Source organism: Bactrocera oleae, chromosome 6 (assembly GCF_042242935.1).
Source record: "Bactrocera oleae isolate idBacOlea1 chromosome 6, idBacOlea1, whole genome shotgun sequence".
Lineage (NCBI taxonomy): Eukaryota > Metazoa > Arthropoda > Insecta > Diptera > Tephritidae > Bactrocera > Bactrocera oleae.
In genome coordinates this window covers 73,781,734-73,807,978 of record NC_091540.1, presented here as the reverse complement: position 1 = coordinate 73,807,978, position 26,245 = coordinate 73,781,734, and the positions used below count along the sequence as shown (strand labels likewise).

General features: G+C 35.4%; 1 protein-coding gene and 1 long non-coding RNA gene across 4 annotated transcripts in view; one reads left to right on the top strand and one right to left on the bottom strand.

Moving 5' to 3' along the window:
• The first annotated feature begins 882 nt into the window (after positions 1 to 882).
• The window catches only part of trh (PAS domain-containing protein trachealess), a 34,091-nt gene continuing 8,728 nt past the window's right edge, over positions 883 to 26,245 (top strand). For 2 of the 3 annotated variants that reach the window (XM_070111242.1, XM_070111241.1), the window contains exons 1-3: positions 883 to 1,223; positions 13,023 to 13,055; positions 14,942 to 14,989. In XM_070111242.1, coding sequence (XP_069967343.1) covers positions 898 to 1,223; positions 13,023 to 13,055; positions 14,942 to 14,989 — 407 coding nt within the window. In that variant the 5' untranslated portion in view covers positions 883 to 897. Of the gene's footprint in view, positions 1,224 to 13,022; positions 13,056 to 14,941; positions 14,990 to 20,643; positions 22,106 to 26,245 lie in introns of those variants that run through there. The other variant, XM_036363844.2, reaches the window with a different exon arrangement.
• Positions 4,069 to 6,144, bottom strand: LOC118681095 (uncharacterized). The gene is made up of 2 exons (XR_004976694.2): positions 4,495 to 6,144; positions 4,069 to 4,416 (listed from the first exon to the last, which is right to left on the bottom strand). It is a non-coding gene; the product is annotated as an uncharacterized lncRNA (long non-coding RNA).

The window sequence follows — 26,245 nt, the reverse complement described above, 5'->3', positions numbered from 1 at the left end:
GTAACACTAACACCATCAATGGGCCACCTCACAATCGTCGTTGTTGTTGGCCCGATTACTGAGCCGGCCGAAGCGACGACTAGTATATGCACATCGCCACCGATGTTGAAGACGATGACGACGATGATGCTGGCATTATTGGTAACACCAACAACAACGAACGTTTGGCAATAACGACGATGTTGCAGCTGAAACATGAATGCAGTGAGGCAACTCTGGCTGCCACACGGTACCTCAGACATCACTGCGCTGTGTTGGATGCTTCGCTTGATGAGATGAGTGGCGACCATGTTTCCTGATGCGAGGCGGATAGTTTATCGCCAATTTTCATGCCGTGCAGAGGTGAACGCGGAAAAAGGCGTTCAAATTAAAACGCACTGCACAGTGTAGGGAAACCTCTAATTGTGAGAACGGCTGCCCGCCAGTATATTAGTAGCAATGGGTATTCCGTCGGCAACTGGATTCGTTAAATCGTTTCATTCGCTGATTGTGTGCCTCTGGCAAATCGGCGGTCTATGACGCTCTCGCACGCATGATTATTAATGCCGGAGGGAACATATGTGTACATATGTCATACCACATGCTAACATATGCACGTATACATAAGTGAAACAATACGGTTCGGCCATTCGCATTGTTTGAGTGCAGATATTCCAAAACACATCTGGGCGCACAACAGTTGTCATAATAGTGCTGTCTTTAAAGTGCTAATTTATATTTGCCACACAAGTGAAAGTGAAAATCCTAAGTAAATATATGTTATATAACTATTAAAGTTGGTGTAGCGAATGTAAGAATTTTGAAAAACGAGCAGTGCAATGAATTAAGCTATACACATTCATCCATAGTTTACAATTAAATTCAAAATATAAGTAATTGACCACGATCTCTCGAGCAATGGATCATCCAAGTAGCGGTTTTGTGGCATCGCCATGGGCCGCAGTTTTGGGCCATCACGCTATGGCAGCAACGGCTGCCAGTGCTGATGCGGGATTCGCGGCAGCAGCAGCGGCACATGTCCAGAATGTAGCGGCAGTGGCTCAACATCACCATCATCACCCACACCATCATCAGATCGCTGCTGCTGCTCACCACCACTCGCACCACCACCCACACCATCATGGCCACTCACACCACTCTCACCACACACATCACTCTCATCACCTTAATCCGACGGCCATGCCCATGGACTTACATGTACCACAAGGATTTCCATATTACAGGTAATCTTATTAAACAAAATACAAAATTTGGTTACCGTTTTCGAAGCATCCAATGCTCCATATAGAAATGTCTGAATTGAAACTGTTCTTACTTTAATGGTACACACCGCTATTCTTGGCTATTTCTGTTTTTAGGGTATTTTTCATAGGGATTGAGCGAACAAACTTTCATTAAAGTGACAGAATATTGTTCAATTGTAACAGAGCTCTCAACTCACAAAAATAAACTAAACAAGACACAATATCTGAGAAGAGAAATTGACAGTTATTGTTTCTAAAAATGGTGGGACAATCGACAGCACTATTTACAAGGGTAAAAGCAAAGGAGGAAGCAAAAACGACACATTTTTGGTACAAAATTATGAAGCCAGAAGTTGATAAAAGATTCGTAGGACGTTCTTTAATGACGTTTAGTGGGTTTAACAAAAACTTGCTCACGAAATGAAACAAGAATAAAGTTCAGATCGGACGCTAAAAGCGTAGCATTCGCAATTGACAACAAAAGTGTGTACGCTCAACAGTTACGACACATAGAAGTCAGCTTGACGGATACGGTCGTTTCTAGAAAAGGAATAGTGATAAAAATTAAGATGATTTCAAACACGCTATAGAACAAGCTCATTAAGCTCCATTCGCAATAAATAATATTGTACATATATATCCATTAAAATCATTCTCAACTCAGGTCTGCTCAAATAGGTTTAAAATATTAACAAGTATGTTAATATAATGAATGAGAATCTAAGAGATTTGGTGTTACGTTAGTTTAAATACAATATCAAAATTAGCCAACACAGGAAATATTCCATCAAATTTTTTATATATAATTAATTTAAAATGAGTTGACACAATCTTGCGATGATTTGATTCAGTAGAACAATCACTAAGGCAACCGAAATACATTTTTTTGTTTCCAGTTTATATAGAAAATACTTTTAGTCATTTGTTAAATATTCCAATCTCACATTATACACTATCGCAATTTATAATTTAGATTTAACATACAACGTATCTGGTACAAATTCTTTCCGAGGATCATATTATGCTAAGTACAACATTCTTGTTTAATGATATTGAAATACATATATACTAGAAAAATGGCGGCCGGCAGAAGTTGGGGACTGATTTCACACATTCTTCGCTTCAAATCAAGTAGTCAGAACAATTGTTCATTTAATTATATTAATATTCTTATTGATATACTGGAGTGTAAAGAGGAATTTTTGGGGCGATATTATTCCATTTTGTTACATAGTTTCATGAATATTCTTTCTTCATGTATTAAGTGATTTACTATATGACATTGACATAAAGTCAACGGGAAGTGCAGATATCTTCATTTCTGTGCTTGGGGACTTGGTGGGCATATATATGTAGACTCTTTTTGAAGCATAGTTGTGTGCGGAGCAAAGTTTGCCATTTACTAAGTATTGTTTGTATATACACATATATTTATATAGTATATTTGAAAAAAAAACCTATTTGGGAAGTGGGCTAAATTATTATACCATTTCCGCTACTGTGCTAAATGAAATAGTCATGGGATTATTTCGGTTGAAACCAGTAAAGTATTAAAATTAGTAAAGTGTGTTTGATATAAAGTCAGCTATACCAATTGTATACAATTATATCCATCATAAAAAAATTAACGAGTCTGGCTCTTCCGGTAGGAGGTTTGTCGAATTTTAAGCAGTTTTCAAGAAAGCCATCAAATGGAAGATGTGCACGATTATTACCGTAATTAGGCTATTTTACGCCCTCATTCAAAGACCCAACTAACAAAATGTATCGCAAGTTTTATCAAGATATCTATATGTTTAGTCAAGCTGGCGTTAACGCTCATACATGTCTGTTTGACGTTGCAATGTGTGAAAAAATGTAACAATTTGACTATATATGTCACAATATTAGTATTCATATAAACTATAATAAATCTATCGAGACATATATTTAAGTCAACACTAATGAATAATTAAACAAATAATAAATACAAAATACAGTAATTCGGGATTTAAATGTTCGGAAAAATTCATAACATCTCTTTATATGGTGGTACACGAGGAAAGTCCTAGTATGAATTCGAATACGGTAATAGGTTAGATCTAGCTTGAGAATTAACCGAACGAGGACAGGCAAACGAATCAGCTGTTGATTGAATCGTTGTTGTAAATCTATCTCAGTGAGCACTTTATCGTTATTACTTCAACAATTTATTATATTTGAACATGGTCAGCAGCTAGACCGCGCACACAAAGCTTTAACTCATCGGTGCAATTGAAAGAGAATCCAACGATCAGCACTTGCACCAAACATCAAACACCAAACACATCCCCAACATCCATCCATCCGTCGATTCATACTCGGCGGTACATAATAAAAGTCTATCAGGATTTTTCAATTATATCGAAATAGCGTTATCCGTACTTGCATCGCGTCAGAACGCATAATTACTATAATCACCTGAGTTATTACCTCGACGAATGTTGCTGCAAATCGAATTTACTATCGCCCTCTGACCACCGCCGTCCGCCGTCCATTGCCAACCATTCACTACATCGTGGCTTTACATTTGAAAAGGAAGAATACGAGTGCTCACTTCAAAGCGAAAAGTGTAAAAGGCAAAAAACAAATATAGAGGCATTATATGTTAAAAAAATATATGTGTATGCTGCCAATGTCTTATGGTTCATATTCGGCGGAAATTCGCGACTTCAAGTTGTATATCGTCTCCCCTTCACGCTTTATCCTTCATCGTCGATTATTGCCACTTGGTGAGTGTTTCACTTACGGCACACTGATAGGACTTCACAATCGGTTAAACTCAGAAATCGAATAACAGTAAAAATGTATTTTAAGTTTTTATTTCGATATGCCTCATTTAGGTGTTCTTTCGAATACCTCTATTTTATTATAGTGTAATATTTGTCATTATTTGTTGTTGTTATTATCACTTTTTAAAATCCGAAAAGAAACAAACACCTGTATGTATAGATGTGATGTGCAATTGCAATGCAACTCCACCGATTTTCCAACATAGCCCAAGCAGACGCCTTGGTCATCTCGCCAACTGGCGACGATTCCATCTTCGGCACTTTGATGAAAAGACTAATTTGAGTGAAGTAGTTGTACACACCCACACAAACAAGTATTACAACGTCAAAAGTGTGTATGGACAGTTGTATGTGCAAGCAAACTATATTAAGAACGATTGTGAAATTATAAACCTAATGGGAGGATCTCCGTACTGCGTTGTGAGACGCAAACTACTTACTACACCATTCCATATAAAATGCGAATCACAATTTCCACAATTTATTTTCGAACGTGATTGGTGAGTGACCGAGTACTAATAAAACGCCAACAACAAAGGCAGCAAAACGATGTTCTCGGCTATGCAAACGAAAGAAATAAATGCGGCGAAATTGCAGATCGCATAAGCAGAAAGCAAAAGACAGAAAAGCAAAATTAAAAAATAAAATAAAATAAAACTCATCCAAAAGTGATATAAAATGCAAGAAATTATGATGAAGATGCTCGCAATAATGATGATGATAGCGGCATGCTGAGGCAATTGCTTTGAGTTGGAAGTGATGAGAATTGCGGCGCTCGAAAACAAAGCGAAGCAGCTTGGCAGAAACTGCAGAGCAGGCGCTGCAAATCGGGCGAAAGGCAAAAGTCAACGCTGGCTTTGAAGTGCTGAGTGCACACCCCTTGAATGCGATTCACTTCACACAATCAGCCATCTACATTCACTGTCGATTTGACCAGTTATGTGAGTAGCAAATGGGTTGCGAACTTCTTAGCTGATTCTTCTTTCTTATTGGTTTTTTTAGCAGTTGTTGCTGTTGCCGTTGCCGTTGCCGCTGCTAGTGTTATCGCAGTTGAGTAAGTGCAGCGGTTCAGTAAAATAGCTCCTAATTCGTTCCACGGCTGCATTGTGCGCTTTACCTCCTATAACCGACATATTACTTGAACAATAAAATGGATAAAATTCACCGCCATTGGCTTGGTTATTCGTGCGCGTATATGCACATTGGTATGTTATGGCATAAATTGAGTGCACCAGCTTGACCAGCAGCCTTACTTGGATGCGCGTAAAAAGGGTGGCTGCAGTACACGCCGCCATTAATTTCTACAAATATATTAACAGGTTTGCATTATTGCAACACCATCGCTGTGATACTTTTATCAGGCAAACTCATTGAATTCAAATGCATTTAAATCACCCAAATCTCTGCCCAGAGCACATCGCACCTGCAGACGCAGTTACGCCATTTTATAAAGTTCGAGTGTCTGCGTAGGGAGGACTCGTCAACTGGCGTTGCCGCAGATTCAATTAAGTTATGCAAATTGGAAGATTCTGCCACTGCACAGCGACCATGCATCCAATCAAATTCAAAACATTGCACCCTCACTCCAATGCCTTGCCGCCAGCCGCGATGGAACGCTGATGAAGTTCTCGTTACGTTGTTATTATTGTTATTGTTGCAATTGTTGCTCTTTTCAATGTTTTGGTTATTCTTCTATATAATTTTGATGATTATTTGATGATGTCGAAGATGTTCACACAGCCTGCAGTCGAAAACTCATTACAAGGCGCTGCGTCAAACCCAGATGGACACATCCTCATGGTCGGCGAAGTCAAAGAGAAATAACATCGTAACATAGTTTGTGTCGACAAGTCAAACTCTAAAATTTACACAATCTTGATTAAGTTTAAGCGGCAACGGGTCTAACAACCACATCAAGCCATCAGTAGTAACTTCACTCCGTTTCATTTCTCACCGCCACAATCACTGACGGATTACACCGCGTTTGCAGTGCTACCGTCCGGCTGTAGGCTAATTTCTGCGGCAGCTCATAGAAGCGAATCCATTGCAGCAAGGGCCGCACAAAATTGCAAACACACACTTACAGTAAGCAGCCCCTTTGACACACTATTATATGTTGTGAATTTGTCAGAATGTGTGCGTTTGTGTTGCAGTACGCATGCGCAGGCTCACTTGCACAGCCATACGTTAAGTGCAAAAGTACAAATACCTGCTTGGAATATGTAATTCAGCGCAAATCATAAAGCGCATTTACAAGTGCTTATAATGCATATCTACGGACTCAGTAATACTTATATACATACATATGTACGAAGGCAATGTGTAGAGAGTGGTAATACACCATCTGGACAACGACGCGATTATAAGAATACAAATGCTTTATTAAGTTTGTATGCATGTGAATTCTACAAAGTACATAGGCTACCTGCTAACTACAAATGAATATGATACATAAGTGAAGACTTAAGCCATCACTCTGGTTGAAAAAATGGAGACGAATACATAAATACACCCACAACTTGTTTTGAACTGCGACTCAAGTACCCGTCTTAGTCCTAATACATATGATTTGTTTTCATTCCCTTTCTCCCAATCAATGCACCAAAAGACTTTTTTCATATAATATTTACCGTTATCAAGGCGAAAGCTCTATGAGTCTTCCTCAGAAAAAATATACATCAATTTTAGTTCCTCGAGAGAGAACCTTATTTCCAATATCACCATTAATATAATTTTTAAAACAAAAATACTTTGGCTTTCTCTATTGTAAATGTTGACTGTACTTTACCGCACGGCACTGTACTCACAAAAGCAGTATCCTAAATATGTATGAGTGGTGAAATTTTGGGTTTCTTTGTCGGTTGTTTCGGTAGACCTCGACACAATGGATACCTACAACAAGTAGAAGTCAATGCCGGCAAACAAGGTCGCAAACCTCAAAGGGTAAATGTGCATCGGTGGCAATAAAACTCAATTCGAAACAAATCGATCCAAACTCACTATCATCAGACAATATTAACAATTTTCATCGAACTTCAGACTGGCATAGCAATCACCAACTAACGGCTGCACCAACAGCACTACCAACAACACAGCCTGCAGTAGATCAATCAGTGGACAGCGGAATTCAACTTAAATCAAAACAAAAAAAACATTCGTTCAACGTACTGGTACAACAGCTGAGTCCAAGGAACGGAGCAGCGCGTAAAAAGCATGATATAATAATATTGGCGGACAATATAAACGCCCCAATAATCTCCACTCAAAATTAAAGAGATTTTTAGTATACTCGCACAGATGGAACAACAGCGTCGTTGGCAACATACTATGCGTTTAAGTAACTACATACATACATACATACGAGTAGTATGGACCGCTACCGTAGATATGTACACACTGCATACGTGTATGTATATATCGTCTCATTGGACAGTAAACGCGGTTGTGCTTGTCAATTTGATCGATTTTCTAGAACGAACTCCATATTAATTTGTACCTGTAGCACTCACGTCATACCCCACGAAACGGGCAGCGATCACAAGCGAAGATAGAGAGTAGAAATACAATATGCCGCAACTTCATTAAAACCACCACAAATGAGAGCGTCACCTAATAAAAAATAACTACAACAAAAAATTGTTGGACACCTTCTTAATGAGCAAATTCACACTTTCAGGTGGAATATGAACATCGATAATACGCCTATATATGTATTTGTGTTTTCATTATCTGTATACATGCAGCATGCTTCTTTAATAAATAGTGCTACCTCGATGGCAAATAATGCAGATTCAATAATTGTATTAGGTGATTTCAATTTACCGTGTGCTTCGTGGAAACCTTTCGATGACTATATCGTGCCGATTTGCAATCGGTCATGTTTTAATGAGTTTTTCGAAAAAATGTCCGAGTTGGGTCTGAACCAAATTAATTTGATTCCGAATAAATTTGGTAAATGCTTAGATTTAGTATACGTTGATACCTCTGCAAAGTGTTCCGTTATTCAGAGTAATCCTCTTGTTCTACCAGAGGACTCATATCATCCTGCTTTGGAAATATATGTCGAAATCTCAGGCATTGTACGGGATAATAATCATCAAACTTCGTGCTTCTGTACTCGGTTTAACTTTGCAAAAGCTAATTTTAAAAAGTTAAATACAAAACTTTCTACAATAACATGGCCTAATTATAATGGTGACATTGAATTGAGTGTCTCTCATTTTAATAACATTATTATGAAATTATTTGAAAAGTATGTTCCAATAGTAATTGTTAATAAAAGCAAAAGTATAAGTCCGTGGCTTTCGAAAGAGTTATATAAATTGAAAAACAGAAAAACTCGAGCCTTTAAACATTTTAAAAAAACCGGTTCACTTGTCGACTATTCTAAATTTCCCTATGGCGTCGACAATATTTTGACCTAAACAAAAAATGTTATAATAATTACTTAAATAAAGTAAAAAAAAATATTGTAAGTAATCTAAAATCGTTTTATGATTTCGTCAACTCCAAACGCAGGATTTCCAAATTTCCGTCCGCAATGAAATACAAATCTATCATTTCAAGTGACAATGATATTATATCCAATATGTTTGCAGAATTTTTCAAGTCAAACTACTGTAATAATTCTTCCAAAACTTTTTCTTATCAGCAAGTGCTGTGTTCGAATACTTTAATTAACGCTCCAATTATTTCTGAAGAAGACGTCCTATTTAATTTAAATAAGTTAAAACCATCTTTTAGTTATGGCCCAGACATGATACCCTCATGCTTCCTAAAAAATAGTGCCAAATATATTTACCTGCCTTTGACAAGGATATTTAATTCCTCTCTTAAACACGGTATATTTCCTGCAATATGGAAACAGTCATTTATAATCCCTTTGCATAAAAGTGGATTTAGATCCAACATTGAAAACTATAGAGGTATCGCAAAACTATCAGTTATACCTAAACTTTTTGAAGCTATCATCACTGACCATATAACCTTTTCGATTTCTCCGTTAATTTCCTCATCTCAGCATGGATTTCGTAAAGGGAATTCGACTATAACAAACTTACTTGAATTTGTAAACCATGTATCATTGGGTTTTAGGGAACATAAGCATACGGATGTTATATACACAGACTTCAGCAAAGCTTTCGATAAAGTAAATATCTCGATTCTCATACATAAACTTGATCTGCTGGGCTTTCAGCCAAGATTCCTTCAATGGGTATCTTCCTATCTTTATAATAGAACACAAGGATTGATATTTGAGGATACACCTTCAGATACAATTAATGTTTCTTCAGGTGTTCCGCAAGGTAGTCATCTTGGCCCGATTCTGTTCTTGTTGTTTATTAACGATATCTCTTTAGTAATAGAATTCTCAAAAATTTTATTATACGCTGACGACGTAAAGCTTTTTAAATCATACACTTCAACTGAGGAAAGGTGTCTGTTGCAAACAGACTTAAACAATTTGGTTGCATGGTGTGATAGAAATGATTTGCCATTGAATCTCAATAAATGTAAGACGATGTGCTTTTCCCGTAGATCTGTGCACCCCTCTTCTTATGTAATAAAACACCATATTCTAGAGCAAGTTTTAAACTATGTTGATTTGGGAGTTAATATGGACCCTAAGCTTAATTTCAGTCTTCATATTGATACCATGGTCTTGAAAGCAAAAGCTGTCCTCAGTTTTGTTAAACGTTGGTCTAAAGAATTTAGAGATCCGTATATTACTAAAACACTTTATACAACTTTGGTTAGACCTATATTGGAATATGGCTCTGTGGTATGGAACCCTAGCTACCAAATCCATTCTGACAAGTTAGAGTCGGTTCAAAAACAATTTTTACTTTTCGCCTTAGCGCATTTCCGATGGGATGCTTATTTATTATATTGTAACTTTAGATCTTGGCTGTTGAAATTTTTGTTTCTGTAACTGAGCAGTTTTAGATCTCAACACTTAAAAAACTCTCTTGCCTTTTCTGACTCGGCTAATTCCGCACGTATGCGGATTGCGCCCCTCGCGTCGGTTGGGCGGGAGGAGGGTAATCGTTGGGTTTATTATTATTATTACATGTTCATGTTGCTTCAAGTTCGCATAGCTTGGTATTGGAATTCTCGGCAAACGCAGCAATATATTCCCGACATTTAGACAACCATCCACACTCGAGAACTTTAAATTCTAATTACAAGTACATCAAATAATGCTATGAGTTGCTAAATGGAAAAATTTCTATTGTGTCCTTAAAATTTCTTAATTTTTGGGTATCCAAAAAATTTACTATCGAACTTTATAAAATCTAAAATTACGTTTTGAATTATTTTGAACGAAATATGTCAGGTCGATATAGAAATAGAATATAGAAAGCTTTTCGTTAGACCTTGCCGATTGACTGTTGGCACAATCTGCATTTTTGACTTCAAAAATCATAAAACAGAACGGGATTTGATCTCTACAAGTGACGACATATATTGTATTACATTGATTAACATTTGTGCAAATGGTTACATCATGTTATAGTTATATTACTTTTGATCTCAACAGAGTATGTAATGAGCAGTCAACTATGTTACGGATATTCAACATCTACGAGAAGTTGATACGAAGTTGCTTATGACTGTAGCACTAAATGTAAAAGTTTTTCTACTCTGCGAAGGTTTATATCGCCCATTAAAATGGATCATTGCCACACCCACAAAATGATATTATGATGCTTAACATATTCGTACAACTCTGCTTTTGAAGCCTCAACATTTTAACTACAAAAATCGACCCAACTTGATTATTACACTTGACATTAAACTTTGCACTAATTACAATATTATCATTATGACATGTGCCAACTCCGATACTCCGAACAACCAAAATCAGTTCGTACAGCGAGTACGAGCCCTTATGGCATGTTTTCTTTGTGATAATATAGTTTAGGCAAAAAATTAGTAATAACGGTTCAATCGCTCCCAAACGTTTATACGATGAATGATGTAGGAAAAAATAAGGTCAGCTAATTTGTTCCCATAATAAATTAAGACATTATTTTCCCAATTTCGCTTATTAACGAATTTGTAATGAAATAAAAAAAAATAATATTGTGGGGTGGCAGCATCAAACAATCATATCATACTTGTGAGGTATTAGTTTTAACACTGCTATTTAACATTAGTAAAAAGGCGTGTTAAACAAAGGCCAACAAAAATTATCAGAAACACTTTGTCTTTATATGTAGTGCTTGTGTAACATATTTATACAAAAAGTACAGCAATGTGTGTACTTTTGTATCGTCAGCGTGAACCTAACGATCATTAAGCGATAAACCTTTATTTATTGGATATGTGCATAATTAGGTATTTGACTTCTGCCAATATGGCATCCTCAATAAAAAAAAAACTACTGCAATTTTCCCTTTCTCGTAGCAGCAATGGAAATAGATGTCCCAAGGCACTTGACTGACGACATTTCAAAATAGCTCCCTCTTTGCCCGACAACGATCTCATCGCCTAAATTCGAATGCAAAGATTGTCACGCTTGTCGTGTCGATTGTAATTATCGCCACAGCTGAAGCCCTAAAATGGGTACTTAGTTTAACATAATAATTACTAAACCATGATGAAACAAATTAGCAGCCGGCCAAGCGTCGCTTTGATAATATGTGAACACAAATACATATTTATTTATATAGATTTACGTGCTCACAGGTTCATAAACATCCCTGTTGGAATGAAATGAACTAGTGAGCTCCTCTAAATTCGCAGGCATTTCACTAGTGAATACGAGTATTTGAAAAAACAAACGTTGCGCAATTCAAATAGTTTTCCTTTTCGAACACACCTAACGGTAAATTGGTATTTTTAAAATAAATTATTAAAATATTAAACAGTAAGTAAAAGAGAATCACAAGAAACTTTACGTTCAATACATTGCGTGGTTTTACCTGCAGGGGTGGAAGAAAAACATCTTCGAATTCCTGCGAAAGCACGTGTCCAGCGCAATCGCGTAAACGACGTTGAATCACAGACAATGTGTTGCAAACAAGGGAACAAATGCCAGATAAAGAGTGAAAAATTCTCAACCGAAGTCAGTCATAGATTGCTGGTATTAGCAGTTCCAATAAAAATTGCTTAAACAAAAGAAACAACGGGGAAATGGCGGCAAACAATGCATCCTTAACTGGGCGAGAGTGATGTTTAGACACTTGCTGATGGCTCACATAAAGATACAAACGATCAAGTAACAAGAGAGCTAAAACAGCTTGTGGAGATGAGTTGACCAATGAAAAAGTGTGTTTAATTACTAAATGCATTTGCATGGTTGTACGAGTATGATCGTGCTTACAATGCACATTTGAGTAACCCTCACAAAATGTTTAGATTATTTTGAGGACTTTTTCATTGAGAAAAACAATCAAAGGGCGAGCAAACAGCTTCTAGAAAAGCTGATTCAAATATTTCGCAGATTCCTAAATTCCGTTTTATCGGCATTTTTCTACTTGTATGTATTCTTGCTCCAGGAATCATGATATTTTTATGAACATTTGGAATTGACAAAGCATTACTGTAGAGTATAGATTGTTATCACTTCCGATAGAGTTTTATTTACTTCTTATTTAACTATGTGTAAATGAAAAATGAGTGTTAGTTCGTTACAACTATGTATCCTATCAGTATCCATATTTAATAGTCTTAACCTCCAGAACCAGGATTACTCTGCTAATGTGAGCTATGATATTAAGAGACGCGTTTTTGTTTCGTCTGTTGCTGGTTATTCGCATGTTTGTTTTAGAAACTCTGTGCATTCTTGGTAAACAAGTACTGATTCTCTTTCAGTCATGATCCGAAATTCCTCTTGAAATCTCAGATAACTAAAACGTCTCCAATGTCTTGGACATATCTTATTATATCCAATCATTAAATTGATAAATCCTCAATATCTCAGACGATTAGAATAATAAATAACAAACTGTTTTTTTTTCAGATATCGCGATGATGCTCTTTGCTGGGGTGATAGGTAAGCATTTATTTATAAAGGGTGTTTTTTTAGAGGTATAGAACTTTAAATGGCAATAAAACAACGATGGATTATTCGATTGACATGAATTTTATTTATCCGAAAGATAATCTTGTGGCATTACATTTTAAATATGATATCTGGCATATGACCGCCACGGCTGGCTCGGATGTAGTCCAATCTGGACGTCCAATTTTCAATGACTTTTTCCAACATTTGTGGCCGTATATCGGCAATAACACGGCGAATGTTGTCTTCCAAATGGTTAAGCGTTTGTGGCTTATGCGCATAAACCACTGACTTTACATAACCCCACAGAAAGTAGTCTAGCGTTGTTCAATCACAAGATCTTGGAGGCCAATTCACAGGTCCAAAACGTGAAATTAGGCGGTCACCAAACGTATCTTTCAATAAATCGATTGTGGCACGAGCTGTGTGACATGTTGCGCCGTCTTGTTAGAACCACAGCTCCTGGACATTATGTTTGTTTAATTCAGGAATGGAAAAGTTAGTAATCATGGTTCTATACCGATCACCATTGACTGTAACGTTCTGGCCATCATCGTTTTTGAAGAAGTACGGACCAATGATTCCACCAGCCCATAAAGCGCACCAAACAGTTAGTTTTTCTGGATGTAACGGTGTTTTGACATACACTTGAGGATTAGCTTAACTCCAAATGCGGCAGTTTTGGTTCTTGACGGAGCCATTCAACCAAAAGTGCGCTTCATCGCTAAAAAAAATTTTCGACGATAAAATGAACGTAGGGCGCGATACGTATTCCGCACAGAACCATTATTTTCGAAATAAAATTGCACTATTAGCAAGCGTTGTTCAGGCGTGAGCATTGTATAAATCTACAAGTAGCCAATCCTAAGATTTTCACTAATACACACGCAAAAATATCCCACTTGGTACGGGTTGCCTCGAAAATTCTACTACTAAAATCACACTTGGTACGGGTTGCCAACCAATATTCTGCTACTAAAAGCACACTTTGTACGGGTTGCCAACCAATATTCTACTACTAAAACGGTCAAATGACAGAAATCTGCTCTAGTGTGTTGCCGTGTTATGTTTTAAAATTAATAACTTTAAGAATGTTTTTATTCCATATTCAAATATTTTTCGGTTGTTTTAATTCCTAAAGATTAAATTTACATAGTATTATTTAAATTATTATTTATTGTATTGAAATATTATTAAATGTTTCCAATTTTATCTTTTTTAACTTACATGTTTATGTTTTTGTGAGTGAAAATTCTTTGTCTGTTGAATATTTAAATTCTTAGTTTACCGGTTTAGTCCTGGGGAAAGAAACACCCAAAAAAGGTATGTAACGCGCCTATATTGCAACCTCAGAGGTGGTGAGGAATAGCAATGGGAAAACTTTAGTTTAGCACCCCACGATTTCAGGGTTAAGAGGGGTATGGTTGGATAGAGGAGATTCTCCAGGTCACGAATATATATAACTATTGGCGCCGGAAACGTATAGTTTTCCAGATATTTCCATTTTAAGTGCAAATTGTTACACTACAACCTTTTATTTAAAACTCTGTGTCAAAAAAAGGCATATTCGATCAGGTGATCACGGCTGTTTCACACAGATAGGAAAACAGCTGATTCTTTGGCTACTTGTAGGCTTATACAATGGGCGTGAGTCTATTCATGATGAATTGCCAAACCAAACTGAGAATAAATCACTTGACAGCTGTTAAATCAGTACCCATCTTGAAGAGTAATGCCAACTTAAAGTTCTATACCTCGAAAAAAACACCCATTATTTTGATATTACCTGCTCAGCCTCCAACTACTACATTGATATATAGACAAATCAATATTGTACGAAAAATGCATTTGCAGATTAATTATATACTCTTTTGCAGAAAATCGATGGAAGAAATTGGAGCCGCCCAATCTTCGGTAAATGCAAGGTAATAAAGAGACACACATAAGTTTTACAATATAAACATGAATATTTCACACTTCTAAAAATGATTGTATCTAAATATAATTTTACAATATAAGAAGAAGAAATAATAGTAAGTATCTCAGAACAATTAGCAAACTCCGGTCGTACATAGTGGTAGGGTATGCTTTATTGCACCATGACAAAGGCAATGGGATGCTGAAATTTAAGAATTTTCTGTGGTTGTATAAAAACACATAAAATAGGAAAAGTTCGACACAATACAAATAGATAAACGTTATACGAACATATTTATAATTAATTTGTTCCTAATGTCAACTTAAAGACACACTCGTCTGTTATTAACGTCGACTCAAAATCTGTACCGTAGTTGTAGGTATTGCCACCTCGCTCAAGATGAAAATATCTACCCCGGTGTTTTACTACACATGAAATTTTACCATTAACTAATAATACATACATACATCCATACATGCAACCTAGTACTTGTGTGTTCTTTGCCTCGGCGTCTTTTATAGCGTCTTGTTGAATTTGTTAACATAAAATTATTAGCCCATCTTGACGGACGTTGCCTGACATCTTTTGCGGCTTAGGTGACATTTAAACAGCGTGTTTTTCTGTGACGTTGTTGTCAGCACATCGTTTCTGTTTCGCAATGTCAATAATGTTAACAACCAATCCTCGGCGATATCCGAAGCTGTGTGTGTGCAACAACAATTGTTCGAACATCGGTAGCTTAGTTTAGATACTTAATGCGAATTACAGTAGAAAAAGTACAAATATCAGACTAATTGGATTTATCGTGTGACTGCTCATTTAAAGTGGGCAGACTTGCACACATTCATATGTACATGTATATTTTTGTATTCTTTAGTTTTACATTAATTTATACACACATCCATTAATTAATGCCAAAGAGAAATCGCTTAGAAAATGCTTACATACATTTAACAGTGGGACACCGAATAGAGAAGGGCGAAGGACATATGTATATATGCTCGTAATGTAAACCTAGGTATTTTCAATGTATGTTCCATATTCTGAAAATAGGAGTAACACATATATTTCCAAATGGTTCGTCCTAGTTAGACGCAATCACTGTTTTATTCTCTCCAAAAAATCTGAAACCAATTCATTCATAAGTGTCAAACTCTACACTCTAACACAAACCTGTAAGTTTATCAGGAGTACCAAAACATTATACATACTAATACAAATTTACTGGATGATAACATACATAGGTGTATCAGTGGATTAATACCGACATTTAATATTCTTACTATTTCTTAGCCATTTTATTTTAAATAATTTTCATAACCAATGCAAAACTTCGATGTTCAAAAAACTGTCAAAGTCTTCGTCAATTCTGTTGTAATTGTTGCGTAATTGACTAAATAAAGCTTCAAGAAAAATTTGTAAGAGATTACAACATTTCCGTATAAATCTATTGAAATTAAACTATCACGCATTTTGTTACACACATGTGTGTACTTAATATAAATGTTTTCCGTATGCCATTAAGAAATATCAATGCAATGAATAAATGAGTTAAAAAAAAAATATTTAAAAAGTCTTCACACGGACAATGGATTCTAAGAGGACCGCCTAAAAACGCTAATTGAAACTATTCATATTTAAAAATAGTTAGTTTACATATTTGTTTACTTCGTTAATTGGTTGCTATATTATTAGCACTTTAATGTAATTATGGGCCGTTTCATGGTTCGCAATGCAAATTGAAAACAATCTCCAGGAAAACTCCTTGATATGAATTTTAATTATATATAAACCTCTGCCCAGAAAAATCCCATATCTAAGTCCATCGATTGTACTCATCAACATTGGGTAGAATTCTGTTCAATTGCTAGACTTACTTAATTGCCCTTTAATTAGTACTTGGAATATAACTGCTATATTTTACGAGTTGATGTCCTATGAGTTAACAAATCTCACATTTGGTTCAGAAAATTGACCAATTGATACCAGTTTAAAAAAGTTTTTAAAATATAGTTAGATTATAGAACTAAACCACTGACCTAATAAAATTACTCATTAGGACATCGTTCTATTGGTATATAGTTAATCTTTCTCTGTTGGATTTCAGACACGAATTACTAATTGCAAACTGATATATTTCCTTATTATAAAGTGTACAACCGGTCTAAACTCAATCACTAAATATGTAATAAATTCGCACTGATTCTGATTAAGGAATTAAGGAAATAATGCGAAATAAAATTTTGTTGAAATCGGTTAAGGGGCCATCAATAAAATACGTCACACGAATTTAACGCCTTTTTAACCCCTTTGATTAGCATACCAAATAGAGTTATTTTGCCTGTTCAATATCCAGTCCAGTATCAGTTGGTGCAACATATTCGGCAACGACTGGAAAATTATCAATGACTAACTTGCTCCAAATGTCAGCCAAACCGCACTTTCAAAGTTTCGTTTTTCTAGATATAAGTCAGTAGTTCGATTACTTGAATCAAGGTGTGACCCAAAATCATCATGATTTAATATAATATTACACCAGAAAGTTCGCGACTGAGAGGTGCACTCCTTCCTGGGGCATTTGTAGCTTTATAAATTGCATTTAAATCAAAATCTTTAAAATGTTGTAATTTACTAATTTGTTGAATGAGACATAATTTCATGGCGACTGTACTTAAGTATATAAATTTCGCGTTTGGACATCACAAATTTTGAAATGTGATGTCACAAAGCTTTCGATTTTGAATTATTACTATTAATTTGCATTAGTCTCTTCACAAAATATATGTATTAGACTTGAAATAGACAATTCCTTCCTGTGAATTAATCAACATTCAATTCAATACAAATCGCTTATTTACTAAGAAATAGTCATAATCCAAAATATAGCTCTTCCATAACGGAAAGTAGACCAAATGATCCAGAAACAAGAAACAGTTTTATTTCTTTGTCAGGGCTACTTTCTCAATAATATTGAATTATGGTGCTCTTTTAATAGAAAAGCGATATCTGTACGTGATATAAAATTGCAAATGGATGTTTGCATGTACAAATGTAAGTGTGTTAGTTTGTGTTAACAAAATACTATTTGAAATTTTAGTCACAACATGTCCATCAAAATAGTAAATACGAACGTTAAAACAGTTTCGATAGTATCCGTATTTACTTAAACATTCACATATATATAGTCATGTGTATACGTAATACATACATGTGTATAGACATACGCTTACATAAAATATCATATAGATACTTGTACGTATGCGAGAATATAACAGACGTGATGTGTGTATGTACTATATTCAAAGGACTGTAAATACTTTATTTACCCAACAAAAGGCATACATTTACACACATATATCGGTACATGCATATGTATAGGTTTATACAGTTTTCCCTCGATAAGTTTAAAATTGTGTTTGGTGGTATCAGTTTAATGGCGATTTAACAGTCATTCCTATGATTATTGTTATTCGAATGCGTTCTTTATAATCATCCCGACAATTTCAGTTCACATATATATGTTGACCATTAACTGTAAGCATATTAAGGGATATGCCATATACTGCACAACAAATTACTAAAGTCACTATTAATGCCATTTTGCAACATTTTCCATATTTTTACGTGATAAATGAGGTGCGTGACTTTTATTGTATAAAGATGTATAAAGCATCTACTATCGGTCTTAATTGCATAAATATTAAGTAAATTTAATTTAATAGCAAAATATTAAATAAATTTATCCTTTCGAAAAAAAAAACTATCGCTTTTCTGCCGATATATATAATTTACACGATCAATTGCCTTTGAGGCCTTTTCCTGTGCTTCACTGTTTTTTCCACTGTTAATCCATGTAGTTCTTTGCATACAAATATAAAGTTAAATAAATAAATTTCTATGAATGGGTATGTGTACATATAAACAAGCATGAATACAATATGAACTTAGTAGGTGAGTGCGTAGGCAAAGTGTAAAAATAACTAAATATCAGCAATGCAACTGAACAAAACGAGACAGCAATAAGTGAAGTAAACGAAAAAAAAGCCTTTGATATATGGAAGTGTGTGAATACTAAGTAACCCAGTAACATGACCAAATGCGAAAGTAGCCGACTAATTGTCGTGCGTGTCAGCCTATTATACCTCGAATTATTCGTATATAACTCGAGGATTGCTACAAAGCGACAAAAATTTTCGCTCACGTAACTACCAAAAAAGAAACTGTTAGTTTCTCGGGCGTGGTACCAACTGAGGTCAAAGCGGGATAGCAACACTAAATGGTTTCTTTCATGAAAAGTATATAAGACGTACACAATTTATATAAGTACAATATTTATATGCCAAGCACTAAACTGAGGCAAAAACAAAAACATAAAATATACTACAGGCATAGCGAAGATACACCAACAATTCTTTAGTACATCGTCTTCTGCAAAATAAGATACTTATGTATAACCAACCGTAATTTCACCTCGCAGCTCCTATTTGAATTTTTATGTTTAGTTGAATGTTATACATTTGTAAATTCATATGTATATACTGCTGATTGTATGGCTCATTTTGTATGCGCTCAATGTAGATCCAACCAACGGCAGTCACGTCCCGCCCATTTACGCTCAATGCAGCACATGACCGACAAGAGTAACAGAAAGAGAAAGAGATACAGCGTAATGTAACGTCAAATACTGTGTGTGCGAAGATATAGACATGAGAGTCTTGTGTGGTAGTTATGGCCGTAGACAAAAGAGAGGGTAAAAAACGGACGTGCATCTTCTTCAAATAGGAATGACGAGCAGAGCGTGCAACTGCTTAAAATGCTACTGGTACAGCGAGTACATGACCGAGCAGCTAGTCAGGTGCACGACAGCGCCCACACATATTCAGATTCGAAAATATGCACAACTTTTCCCCCTAACTGGTTACATACAAATGGACAAAGACGGTTCTTAGGTAGGTAAATACATATGTACATACATTGTATGTTATATATGTATATACGCATTTGTACGTATGCACGTAGTTCAATACAATGTGATAGGAAGCGATTCACATGTTCATCAATTCAATCCGCGTTTACGCAAAAGCTTTCGTACATTTCGCTGCAAAACTCTACATCCGTTGAAACTTCCTTCTCTTTTTCACGAAATCTTACAATTAGGAGTAATTGAAAGGATAGGACATTGAAATATACCAACGGTGATAAAAGAACCCAACAAGAGTTGAGGTAAATGTCACATTCAACAAGAGAATGTCTTCATATATACGTAAATATATTTGAGACATCAAAACTTTTGATAAATTAAGACGGTTCCAATTATTTATCGTGTAATATTGCAAATAAATATAACTGATATAACGCACGCATGTTCTTATATATACATATATGATAGTATTAACTCATCCCATTCGAGATAAGCGGACAAAATCCTCTATTTCATCCCCCACAATGCTACGCTCTGTCTACCGTTCCTCTCTTTGCTCCAAACTGCGCGCTCTCTAAGCCACTATGCCTTCGTCACACAACATATAATATGGTATGTATATACCTAAATGCGTATATATAGACATAGATATATATTTACATAGCTTGCCTAACCTCCATAGGCATGGCCAGATTTTCGTGTCTTTTGGTTTTATTTTGAACCTGAATACATCGTTGAATTATTCTGCACGTACTCGTCGCCAACTTCGGACGCACTGTGTGTATAGTCGCCAAGTCATACTGCGTACGTTTTATTCTCGTACACTTCCTTTTGTCGTTTTCGGTATTGCACCAGCGCGCATACTAACTAAACTGTGCCAGCGCCAGTCTACATCACTTTCTTTTGCAACGGTATCAACGGTGTGACCATAATCAGATTTTTCAACATAGAGTGCAAGTGTTGGAGTGACCGGTGGACAATGGCGGGTGGTAGTAGATAATCAACCCCAGTCATGCATAGTGGTAATCGCCAACTACGTGTAATTGTTGACCACAATTGCTAGCCAGATCCCATTCGGCGTTCAGCACTCACACGTAAACATCCCTGCACCAGCCTCTTCGGGCATACGGGACTTGGCTGAGATATCACAATTATAGACAAGGCATACACCGCAACGTGTTGCCATTAAGTACGCACGAAACGTACAACAACGTATTGGAACGTGCAGTTGGTGTGGACCGTTCGGTACGCGGACAATAAAACTCAAAGTCATCTGAACGCACGTCGCGTACGGTCCATACTCGCACGCGCTAGGATTCAATTGGAATTACTAATCCGAATTTGCCGAATTCGGCAGACACAAATTCGCATGTGCCAACCGGAAGGGCACACTAGCGCCAGCCGATAACCTTCATACGTTTCCTCATTGTAAATTAGACCGCCTCCCTCATTTATAGTTAAAATAACTGAGTGAAATTTTAAAAATGATTAACTCAGTGATTAATGTGAGTGTTTATATGAAAGTGAAATTATGAATAAATACAAAATAATTAATTAATTAAAATTAAATGTAACATTTACCAAGTTCATAAAATACAGAATTTGTTTATTCGTGTTAATATTGGAATAAAATGAATTGGAATGTGCCACAAACGAGTATGCATGGATAAAAGAACATGCCAATAGTGTTTTAATGCGCATCTTTATATGATAGAAAACGGTGTTCAAAATCACAACATATACGATTTATAAAAAATTAAGTAAAATTATAAAATTCATGTTTAACAGTGTGATATAGGTGCCATAATATTAAATACATATGAGGTGTGCATATATGTATTCACCTTAAGCAATAGTGATCACATATATTGTCGTATTGACGCAGTTATAAAGCGAATAATTATTGTATTCTCAGTCCAAAGCAACATTTATAAAAAGAATTAATTAATCAGCATTCGACATGTTGCCCTATCAGGCTGTTGCAATGGATTATGCTGGTTACCAGCGGCAGTCTACGCCCGGACATCCTGGAAATCATATGTCAGCTATGGGTTCTCTGAGCATGCCCGGTGTGGCGGCTGGACCCTTCACTCACTCATGGCTGGTGCCAACACAGGACCTGTGCGCTATGCCATATGGTAAAATGACAAGTCAGCACCAAACCGGAGGAATGCACGGTCCACAACAGCCCATCGAGCCAGGGTCAGTTTACAAATTATTTTAATCATTTATACTGAACTCTTTTTGTACGGAGTATTCCTCCGCATAACTGTTTATATCAGTATGCGAATTAATATATCACTGCAACTTGGTTAAAGCCTAAAATTTGACAAGTGTGACAGGAGTAACGATGTAACTAGATTTTTAAATGAACATATTAAAAAGTGGGAATTTGTAAATAACGAAGAAAGCACGAAAAAGTGCACGGCTTATTCGTAAACCAAAGTAAGCAGCTTGCGCGCGTGATCGCATTTAGTTAAAATGTGTTAACCGGCCTTAGGACTCAGGCTAAGCATATTATTATTCGTATATAAGTATGGAGATCATTCCCAATTACATTTTAAAGGTGTGAGGTGTGTTTAATTGAGGTGCCAAGTTGACGGCGGACATAAAACATTTTAACGCATATGTATGTATACAGCGCCTTCTAAAAATATCAGTTATTTTCCCAATAGATAGATTCAGTCTGTCTCAGTATTTTGCCAATAAGGACGAGGGTTTCTATGAGAGTGGTTTTATGAAATCAGCTTCAAAATGACAACAAATTATCGAACAAGCCGGTGCATATCTATTTAGTAGACCTACATATTACATGTTTATATACTCAGAACATTAGAATAATTTCAAATTTCAAATTTCCGTCTTATAACGCACGACATATTATTCCCATTGGACCGTGCATTGATACACATAAGGTTTCCAGTGACTCACTTCCTTCCATGTTGAATTCTTTTTAGTTTAGTTTAAAACGCAAATGTTAAAATGTAAATGAAAATCAGGTCACTTTACGTCATTTTAAAATAAGTACGCATATTGAATTATATGTAAATATGTATACGTGTGTGTATATATATGTAAATGGCTGAGTTAGTCAATTGGCCCGTGGCAGTCACATGGACAAAATAACTGTCTGTTAAATTTGTCCAGTGGTTCACTACATTAATTCGTTTAATTGCTCAAACAGATTTTTAACACTTCAAGATACACATCTTTGATGTCAGTATTCAACATGCTTTCAAATTCTCCGCCAGGTAAAATGCGTTCCGGCAAGTTTTGAAAGACAAAACCCAAAGAAGAAGCTAATAGCCAACATCTCATCAAGAAAGGGAAAAGCCGCGAATATATTATTGTTGTTTCACATACCAACGAACTAAAAGTGAAGATATAAAAATATTTTGTAAAGGAACAGATGTTCACTGCCGAGAAGTATCATTATTATTTATGCTCAGACACATTTTTTACATAGGTTCTTTAATATAAATATATATATATATATGTACATACAAATTATTAACACAACGTTGGTACGTTTATTTATTATGTATGTGTATGTGCACTGCACTGTCGTCAGAACAACATCATACCAAAGAAGCCGACATGAAACACAACCGAAAAGTCTAAAAATTCAAAAGGAAAGATAGAGGAGAAAAAAACCATAAGCTGCAAATAAAAATGATCTATGCATATTCATAATTACAAGTATTCACAAAGTCCACATACCCTTATATGTTTGTATGTAGTTCATATGAAAACATCTCAGTTTGACATCTCGCAGCAAAGCCAACGCTTTTATGAATGACAATTCCGCAATGTTAGTCACGCTTGCAGAATGAAGATGCAAAATGTTGCACACACGTACATTACACGTATGTACATGCATATATACCCAAACGCATGCAGATGCACATATGAATGTCTGTGCATTTGTAGGAGGACTGCACAGAGAATAGTAGTTTTGCTGAACAGTACCAACAAAAGCTTATCTACTCGTATGCTACCTAATACTTGCCTCGAAAGCTTAAATTGTACCCTGAGATAAAACAAGCAGCATGTCTTGAGAAATTGTCTATACATTCAAACAAAATATTTCAATACAAATTTCTCTCTATTTGTTTTCCTTTATATACATAAAATACATATTAATTTTTAAACAATCCCAATAAGAATTCTGCGGTTTGAAACTGTATGTTAGTACTATTTCCCTTCACAACTCAAAAAGCGACAATCTTTTATTACAACGGAAGTTAATACTAATCGTAATAATACTAGAAGAGTCTGAGAAAATTAAGCCGATGTGATATTTATCCGTTTCGATTCAATATTTTGTCAAATTAATGACTGATATTATATTTACAAGGCATCGTAAAATGATTAATATGTAGGTTCTCACATTTTTTATTAATTCACAAAAAATCTTCCTTATAATATCGGATATTATATAATTATTGAAAATTCGTCAATTATGTCACGCGGATGTCACAAATGATCATTTGGAAAGAAGGGCGAAAATACAGTGTTCAATAGCCGAATTGCATTTAAATGAACTTTACTTGCTATGTCTTGTTGAACCTTGCCATATATTTGTCTGTCATATGTAAAAAGAGGCAAATATTTTACCCATTGTTGCAGTTGACGTTAGAGGCCACATAATGGTGTGAAAGACGTCATCACTTTGTCAAAATTACAAACTTACAAACATCTATTCATTCACACGTTCACAGAACAAATTGCTGGCAATTATTTATAGATTCCGTCCAATGTTATTGTGATGCATTGACTTTAATCCCGATTATTTACTTTTTCTCCCCTCCGAACACTTTTTCTTTTAAGTGCTATTCGAGCTGAAAATTATTTAAAGTGAATTCTGGCAGACAATAGTGTACATAACTCACATAGTTTATATATGTACCTGATATTTGTCAGCTAATTAGTCTTTTTAGAATTGGTATTTGAAAATTTACCATGCAGAGTTTATTCCAAGCTCTTCGCTAAAAGTGTTAAATATTTACTAACGATAATAGAATTCAGTCTTTCGCATTAGTTATATAGAAATTATGTATATCAAATATGCACAAGCATATAATTACTTTGGTCAGAGGAAAATATAAAACTTAAATGTGTTTATTGTTAAGTTGGTCTGAAAAGTTAAAGCTCTTTCAAATTTACCTCAAAACATATTCAAATGTAAATATATACTCGTCTAATAAAAATTTAAATTACAATACGAATGTACATATATGTACAAAATATTAAGCTTCAGCTAAAGATATTTAAGTTATAAACAAACTCAATTTTTTTCAATATGAGCAGTTCTATTTTACATCGTTCTTTCTCTCTTCTGTGAACTTATGAGACGTGATGTTATGTTATTTTGGACAGGAAAATATTTTAAGGTGTTGGGAAAACTTTACATTAGGAAATGTTACGAAAATACTTCAAGATTCAATATTTGACGAAGTTGTGAATGGCTTACAATTCGGAATCCTATTAAGTTATATTATCGGTCATAGGCTCACTAAGTTTCATTACTATATTTTGCTTCATATTCGAAATATGTGTTTTAAAATCAATTTAGTTAACTCAAATAAAATATATGTATGTGATATAAACTCCACCAAAGAGGCTAAATTTAATACCTATATATTGGGTATATTTGAAAAAATCATCCAGTGACCATATTGACCAACGAAAACGGCTTAAAATCAGCTAGAAAATAGGAAAACATTATATCGGGTGCATTTATTCTAAGCAAAGGTCTGGGTTGATTGCATTAAAGGTTGGCATTACCTAAATATATTTGGAAACATGATTCCCCCGGGCCCGGAGTTCCAAGCCAGCTGCAAAAAAGTTTGCAAAAAAGTATCCGATAAGTTGTCCAATGACAAATATTCACCTCAGACACGTTTACGATGCAAAATTTTTAAACCCATCTTACTCCACACAACTTATTGAATGCCACCAATAATAAACTAAAAATAGGAAGACCTAGAGGCAGAATTAGCAAAGAAGTTGGATTTTCAGACTAGTATCGACGCATTCACTGCCGCCAAAGCTCGAAAAGCTCACTTCTAAGTTCCGAATAATTAAAGATAGGAGAATTTTAAACTGTATGCTCAAAAACTTAATCATGATAATCAACAGATTTTAAAAGATTTTTTACAAATCATTTAAGAAAGTCAAAAACTCAGAATTTTAAATGCACCTATACGTATATGCACATGATAGATATAGACTTCAAAAATATTTCTATTATGCTTCCGATGTTCATATTAATGAATTACAGTCATGTGTTTACAGGATAGTCTGAAAATTCTCGAACTCATTTTTTGAACATACCCAAAA